The sequence below is a fragment of the Protobothrops mucrosquamatus genome, unplaced genomic scaffold (genome assembly GCF_001527695.2).
Source record: "Protobothrops mucrosquamatus isolate PMUCROS unplaced genomic scaffold, P.Mucros_1.0 scaffold_262, whole genome shotgun sequence".
NCBI classification, from domain to species: domain Eukaryota; kingdom Metazoa; phylum Chordata; class Lepidosauria; order Squamata; family Viperidae; genus Protobothrops; species Protobothrops mucrosquamatus.
Window position 1 is genome coordinate 661,979 of NW_015386338.1, and position 8,327 is coordinate 670,305.

Consider the following 8,327-nt stretch of genomic DNA (forward strand, 5'->3'; position numbering starts at 1 on the left):
TTGTTGAGTCAGCGTATAGAGTCCATCTCTGTTTCTCCGTCTTACTAAATTTACTACACTCTGGAAATATCTCCTTATCTATAAGTACTGGAAGAATGGAGGAAATATATTTATAGCTTAACATATTGTAATATGATAAACTTGGTTTGTGAGCCAAGGCTGTGTTGCTGCACAAAATCTAATACTGCATTAAATGATTGATATTATATTCTAATGAATTACTTTTTTTAGCCACAGGGCCAAGTCTTCAGGCTGGCCTCCTTCAGGAACTTGGACCTTGAACCAGGGATCTTCCTATGGTTGGGAAATTATGGCAAACAGAGATGGGAGAAACTACTACATCAGGTAAAGGTTGCCACCAATTTGATGAATTTTGTCCAAAAACTGCTGCAAAGAGCTGAAGCCCCAGCATGAATATGTACTGAACTTCCATTTGCTCCCCAATCAGGTTATCCCATTGGGTCAAAGATTGCATCTACATTAATCTACAAGGCTAGCAAAAATAGATTTAAAAAACCTCACCGACATGCTGGAAATGTAGAAGGCTTCCAGGGACTTACTATCACGTGGTGGGAATGTTCAAAAGCGCAAAAATTTTGGCATCAGATTAAAAATTGGCTGGAAGAAATACTATTACAAAAATTGTTTTAAAACCAGAAACCTTCTTATTAGGGATTATTAATGATAAACTCAGCAATTGCATTGATTTTGAAGTGGCTTATTTTAATCTTATCACAAGTCCTCTGATATTGTTTGAACATTCTGCAAGTGTGTCAAGCACAGAGCAATTTAGTTTTGAATTCAGTACAGAAATTTTGAACTTGAAAATGAGTCATTTCAACTTCAGAAATCATTTGAATGGTTGGAGCAGTTTCCGAAAAGTTTCTAGTAGCTTTTGAACTTATATCAGTTTGAACTTGAAAGGAGCAAATATTAGAAATGTTTTCCATGCTATTACTTAATGTCTGTGCAAATCAATCTTTGCTTGAATGGGTGATTTGAGATTTGATATGAGCCAGTAGAGGACTAAATTTTTAAAAAGACATTTGTGGAGATTATAAGTGGTCTAAAAATTTTATGGTTTTTTCCTTTTCAAAATGTGCTGAAAATAGAATAGATCAGAATAACAGAGTTGGAAGGGACCTTGGAGGTCTTCTAGTCCAACCCCCTACTCAGACAGGAAATCCTATACCATTTCAGACAAATGGTTGTCCAATCTCTTTTTAAAAACTTCCTTTGTTGGAGCATTCACAACTTCTGGAGGCAAGTTATTCCAGTGATTAATTTTTCTAACTCTCAGGAAATTTCTCCTTAGTTCTAGGTTGCATCTCTCCTTGATTAGTTTCCATCAATTTCTTTCTTGTCCTGCCTTCAGGTCCTTTGGATAATAGCTTGACTCCCTCTACTTTGTGGCAACCCCTTAGATATTGGAACACTGCTATCATGTCATCCCTAGTCCTTTTTTTATTTAAACTGGACATACCCAATTCCAGCAACTGTTCTTTATATGTTTTAGCCTTCAGTACCCTAATCATCTTTGCTGTTCTTCGGTGCACTTTTTCTAGAGTCTCAATGTCTTTTTTACATCGTGGCAATCAAAGCTGGATGCAGTATTCCAAGTGTGGTCTTACCAAAGCATTATAAAGTGATATTAAGACCTCACACGATCTTGATTCTGTCCCTCTGTTAATGCAGCCTAGAACTGTGTCGGCTTTTTTGGTGGCTGCAGCATACGGCTGGCTTATATTTAAGTAATTGTCCACTAGGACACCAAGATCCCTCACACAGTTAATACTATTGAGGAAGGTACCACCTATACTGTACCTGCGCATTTGATTTTTCTTGCCTAAATATAGAACCTTACTTTTTTCACCATTGAATTTCATTTTGTTAGATAGCGTCCAATGTTCAAGTCTGTCAAGATCCTTCTGTATCTTAAGCCTATCTTCTGGAGTGTTGGCTATTCCTGCCAGCTCGGTATCATCTGCAAATTTGATGAGTTCCCCTACTATCCCCTCATCCAAATCATTGATGAAGATGTTGAGCCTTGGGATACCCCACTGCATATTTCCGTCCATGTAGATGCAGTTCCATTGAGGACTACACATTGAGTGTGGTTGGTCAGCCAATAGAGGAATAATGCTTCTTTTAAAGAGCATGAATCCTTCCAGGTTACATCAGAATATTTATAAGGCTTTCAGTATGATAGTTTTTTTTAACATATTCAAGTAGATTTCTTTTTAAAAGATAAAGATCAGGAACAAGAAAATAGTGATAGCTCAGTTTCAGATTATCCAACAGTTTATATTGCACAGAATCAATATAGAAAATATATTATTTCAATCAATATTAACATTTTTCAAAACTTGTTTGAAAAGGAAATTCTTCCTCTTCCGAGCTGCCAAACTCCAGAAAAAGTCAATATTGACTGTGGGGTACTATTTTTTTTATTCCTTTGATTATTGATTTGGCAGAATACCATGAAGCTTCAAGAGACTATGAAGCACTTGAAAGCCAGCTCATTCAGTTTGTTTCACCAAAGAGTTCCTCTCTTTCATTTGCAAATCTGCTTTGATGGGGTGATTCAATCAAAGTTTTGTCAATTGAAGCAACTCTTAAAAGCTTTACATAGCCCTCTGTTCCATTAAAAGGCATTTCTGCAAGATCAGGTTCTTCATATTCATAGAAACCCACTTGACAGAAATCAGTGGATCCCAAAACCAGTGTATGAAATATTTTGTGTCTCAATGGTTCATGTGAATCTGGATATTGGGTTAATTTTCTAGTCTTGCATAAAGAAGTGCATAAAGATGTCTATATAACACTTCACTGCACTGAGATCTGCTTTAAAGGAGTACACTGGACAGTACATTTGTATTATTTCCCAGTGACTGATTTATAATAAAGTAATCCAATCATTATCAGCAGACAGATAGAACATGCAAAGATGAAGTCAGGAAAGCAAAGGCTCAGAATGAACAAAAACTTGCAACAGAAATCAAGGATAATAAAAATAGTTCCTTTCAACATATTAATAACAAGAAAAAAGTCAAGGAAACTGTAGGTCCACTAAAGAGAGAAGACTGCAAGGAAGTAACAGGCAATAGGGAGAAAATAGAGCTATTTGACTCATTCTTTGCATCAGTCTTCACAGAAAAAGAAATGACTGTCAATGCTGTTAATATAGGATATTATTGCTTTGACAAAATATACAGAACTGTCTGGTATTTTTAGAGTTAATTCAGATGACAGAGAAAGGGAGGAGATTTATAAGGAACGCCCAGGAAAAGGAACGGAAGTGAATCTTTGCCCTCCAGGCTAATTGGAAGATGTGACTTATGACTGCAAAATAAGGGAGGGGTTTAGCAAGAAAAGTTAGACACAAGAAAGAGAAATTCAGATTCTGGCATCCATCCATGAAGTGCCGTCAATCTGTTACACTGTTAATAAAGGCTTTTAGGGTAAACAATGCCTGGAAGTTCTTTGAAGTGTTTCATTAGTCGGAACCATGACATCATGCCAGAATCTCTAACCTTTTCAAACAACTGGGGATGCATTACCACTGGGGATGCATTACCCCCACCTCTTTCTCCTAGGCTGGAGTGAGAGTAACAGAGTTCAGGAGGAGGACAATCTATCATGATAAACGGGAGTTTCTTGAATACAGCCCGGCAGCTGCTGATATCTTAGAGGGGGAAGTAACAGACAGCATGCTGTGGGAAGATGAATTTTGGCAGACAAATGCAGGTCGGTGGATGGAGAATGGACAAACTGCCACTCAAAGCCTAGGTGAGTTACTGGAAATATTTCAAACCCCAGAGGAGAGAGACAGAAATCCACTCCTGCAGAGGGAAGCTTGCAGCCCCCCCCCCATTGTAGATCAGAAAGCCTTTCGGATCCTGTCTTCCCCTGCCAGGGACTCCAGCCCTGAAGAGAGAGGGAATCCCAGTCTGAGGCCTCTGCAGCAATGGGCAGATTGGCAAACCCAGCAGGCAGATGTTCCATGACCTCTGAACTTGCCACAGCTAATAGAGGCCTTGCAACAGCTTGGGGTGGTACAGAAGCCAGGATATCAGCAGCTGGTGGGAGAACGGCCACAGCAAGGAGATTGGCCACAGCCCCCAAACGTGCAACCCCTGGGCATAAATCTGCAGCCAGGATGGGGCCAGCAGCAACAGCCACTGTGGGGGCCCCAACAGCCTATAATTGCACCACTTTTCAGAGCAACCTTCGATGGGGACCCAGAGAAGCTGGGTTTTTTTCTCAACCAAGTGCGTTCTCATTTGAATTGCTAGGCCTATCTCTACCCAGACCCGGGGGCCATGGTGGATGTGATTGCGTCCAGTCTAGAGGGAGAAGCGTCCCTCTAGGCTGAACAATTTATACAATGAGCAAGCCCCCGAATTGGAGGACCCCCACCTTTTCCTCCTAGGGCTGAGAGAAAGATTTGAGGACCCATCTATTGCTCTTAAAGCAGGAGAACAAATCCACAAAATAAAACAAGTCGGCAGGCCTGCCCTGGAGTACGTGCAAGAGTTTCGCAAGATAGCCGGTCAAATAGAGGGGTGGCCAGAGCAGTCCCTAATCCATCACTTCATTGAGGGATTAGACGATCACCTCTCTCAGGCCTGCATCTATTGAGCAGTACCTGATCAGCTGCGAGAATGGTACCAGGCAGTGGTGAAGCTAGACGTTCAGCTCGCTCGCTATAAGAAGCCTCCCCCACCTGAATCTGAGCAGCAGCCAGAGCAACCCGAACAACAATCACCCCCACGAAACCCTCCGACTACTGCAATGGCTGAAAGACCCAGGCCACCTGCAGGCACATCAATTAAGTGTTTCCGGTGGGGACAGAAGGGACATCGAGCAGCAAACTGTCCGGTCCCCTACCCCCGACTGCAGAGCAGACTGGAACCAGCGGCGAGAAGGAAACCTGCCCAAGGGCTAACGAGAGAAGAATCCAACCGGGTCACGCAAGAACCTGTTGCCCAAATTACACCCCCCACACAAGAGGACGCCGGGACTCCGGGTGGACCCGCCCCTGCTCTACCCTCCTTTGACAGCGACGATGGAGAGAATGACCGATGGTGAGTCGACAAATCCCGCTTTTTCACTGGCCGCCAAACTTATAATCCCTAAGTCTGGGGCACAAATGGACTTAAACGTGCTAATTGATTCTGGATGCACCCGCTGTATTATTAGTCTGCCATTTGCCATGAAAATGGGCATACGGGCAAAACAGCTTTCCAAACCTGTGAGGTTTGAGCAAGCCGATGGCTCCCTGATGGGAGGGACTCTTGTCACACAATTAACTGAGCCTTTATGCCTAGAAATAGGTGCGCACTGGGAGTTTATTCGCTTCCTAGTGGCTCCAAATATGACTGAGACTGTGATCCTAGGGCTAGCCTGGTTGGACAAATGGAAGCCATTTATCTGGTAGGAGAAAGGAATGAGAACTGTGAGACTACCTATAGGACCTAAATCTCCCGCTGATTCAACCGATGTTGTGGGACACCTTAGGCCACCCAATGAGCGAGCGCACATGGCTGCCTCACTGCCACCAGGCGAACCACTCATCCCCAATGAATACCACGACCTGGCGGAGGCATTTAGTGAAAAAGAATGTGATGCCCTACTCCCTCACAGACCCAATGACTGCTCCATCGAACTGGTGCCAAGAGCCAAACTCCCACGGCCGAGAATGTATACTATGTCCCCCCTCGAAATGGAGGAGATGCAGCGATACGTGAACAAAAACCTAGCGAGGGGGTTCATTGAACAGGCCAAATCTACCGTGGGAGCCCCTGTGTTGTTCAAAGAGAAAAAAGATGGGTCTCTTCGTCTCTGCATAGACTATAAGGGTCTCAACGCTGTGAGTGTGGAAAATAAATACTCCCTCCCCCTCCTAAAGGACTTATTAACCCAACTGGCTAAGGGGAGTGTCTTCACTAAATTAGACCTGAGAGAGACATATTACTGGGTGAGAATGAAAGAGGGAGATGAGTGGAAAACTGCCTTCAACTGTCCTATGGGGAGCTATCAGTTCAAAGTCATGCCATTTGGACTACAGGGGGCCCCAGCCGTATTTATGCAGTTGATTAATGAGGTCCTACATGATCACTTGTACAAAGGGGTTTTGGTGTATCTCGATGATATCCTGATATACAGCACGAATATGACTGATCACATAAAGCTGGTGAGAGAAGTGTTAAAGAAACTATTGAATGCGAAGCTTTATGCCAAATTGTCGAAATGTGAATATCACCAGACCCGATTAGATTATCTTGGCTACAGAATTTCCAATGAGGGTATTGAAAACCTAGGTCGGTTCCACTTTCGATATTAGCTTACCGTCGGGGGTTTCTGAGCGTTTGTCGAGGTCTCGAAAGACCCAAAACGGTTGAAAATAGCAGTTAAGTAGGGGAGAAAACGGCTCTAACGGGATGGGGAATGTCTTGATGAGTTTTGTCCGTTTCCTCGAGGGAAGCCACGACCGGGCCAACCACTAGCATGGACGATGGACTGTCAAACAGCTTTTGAGAAGTTAAAGAGACTATTTGCTGCTGAACCGGTCCTAAAGCACCCCTGCCCAGGGGAGCCCTTTGTAATTCAAGCCGATGCCAGCGATGTGGCAGTTGGAGCTGTGTTACTGCAAAAGAACAAAAGTGGGGTCCTGCAACCCTGCACCTATACCTCTAAGAAATTTACTGAAAGCGAGTGGAGATGGACAATCTGGGAGAAAGAGGTCTTCGCGATTAGGTAGGCGCTGTTAAACTGGCAACACTATCTAGGAGGGAGCAAAGTGCCATTTGAAGTATGGACAGATCACAAAAATCTAAAAGCACTAAAAACTCCCCGCAAATTGTCCCCAAAGCAAGTGCAGTGGGCACAGTGCTTCAACTTCACTCTAAAGTACATACCAGGAGGAAAAAACGTCCTAGCTGATGCGCTATCCCGGTTACCCCAATACAAAAGCGAACGGGAGGAGGTTAACGAGGCAATTATCCCCAATCCACAAACTGCCGCTCAACTTACGCCTCGCAGGGTTCCCAATCCTGATGACCCTGGGGTAAAGAAAATAAAACAAGAGCTCCTCACCGATCAATGGTTCAAAGATAATCAAACCTTCCTAACATGTAGGGATGGCTTGGCTTACAAAGGGGGGAAACTATATTTGCCCGAAGCCCTCCGTTTTAATGCTTTCAAACACAGCCATGATGTAAAACAGGCTGGACACTTTGGATATTTGAAAACCCTACACCTCACCTGCCGGCAATTTTGGTGGCCGAGGCTGAAACGGGATGTGAAAAACTACGGTATGTAAAAAGTTGTACTGTATGTGCCACAATGAAAAGAATCCCATTGAAAACCCCCGGGTTACTGCAGCCGGTGGCAGACCCTTCTCAACCCTGGGAAGAAATAGCTATGGATTTTAAAGTAGACCTACCTAAAAGTAGAAGAAATACTGTCATCTGGACTGTGATAGACCTGTTCTCGAAGCAGGCTCATTTCATCGCCTACAAAGGACTCCCATCTGCCCAACGACTGACCAAATTGTTCCTGAAACATATCTACCAGCTGCATGGCGCCCCTAAGCGAATAATTTCGGGCAAGGGGGTGCAGTTCACAGTGAAGTTTTGGAGGAGTTTTCTTAAATTAATTGGATCATCTCAAGGTTTATCATCTGCTTTTCATCCGGCCACCAATGGGGCTGCAGAATCCGCTAACAAAATGGTGGAGCAATATCTTAGATGCTACATTTCTTACCAGCAGACGAACTGGACTGACCTCCTCCCTTTTGCGGACGTGGCGTACAATAATTCTGTGCACAGCAGCACCGGCTACACGCCTTTCAGAGTGGCCATAGGAAAAGAGTTCAGCCCAATACCTGAATACCCTCAGGTGCCCTCACTTCCCAGACACTTGACCAATGGGTGAGGGGGTGGGAAGAAGTTTGGAGAAACACAAAAACTGCTTTAAAAAAGACTTTTGAAACCTATAAAAAGCAGGCTGATAAAAAGAGGGCTCCCCAAAGAACATTCCAAGTTGGGGAAAAGGTTTATTTGTCAACTAAATATTTACGCCTCAAATTGCCCAGCAAGAAATTGGGACCAAAATTCTTGGGGCCTTTCCCCATAGTAAGGATCATCAATCCGGTCACCGTAGAACTAAAACTTCCTAGACTTTTAGGGAGAATTCACCCAGTCTTCCATTGCAGCTTGTTGAAACCTTGTCGGGGCTCCACTTTAAGACCTCCCCCGAAGAAGGCACCTGGGCCCCTCGTAGTTGCGGTACAGACCCACTATGAAGTGAAATGTATTCTTTTT

At 43.7% G+C, this 8,327-nt stretch overlaps 1 protein-coding gene across 1 annotated transcript in view; it reads left to right on the forward strand.

The window, feature by feature from the left end:
• The first annotated feature begins 254 nt into the window (after window positions 1-254).
• The window catches only part of FRMPD4 (FERM and PDZ domain containing 4), a 153,377-nt gene continuing 145,304 nt past the window's right edge, over window positions 255-8,327 (forward strand). The window contains 1 exon segment of the mRNA XM_029287233.1: window positions 255-345. Coding sequence (XP_029143066.1) covers window positions 311-345 — 35 coding nt within the window. The 5' untranslated portion in view covers window positions 255-310.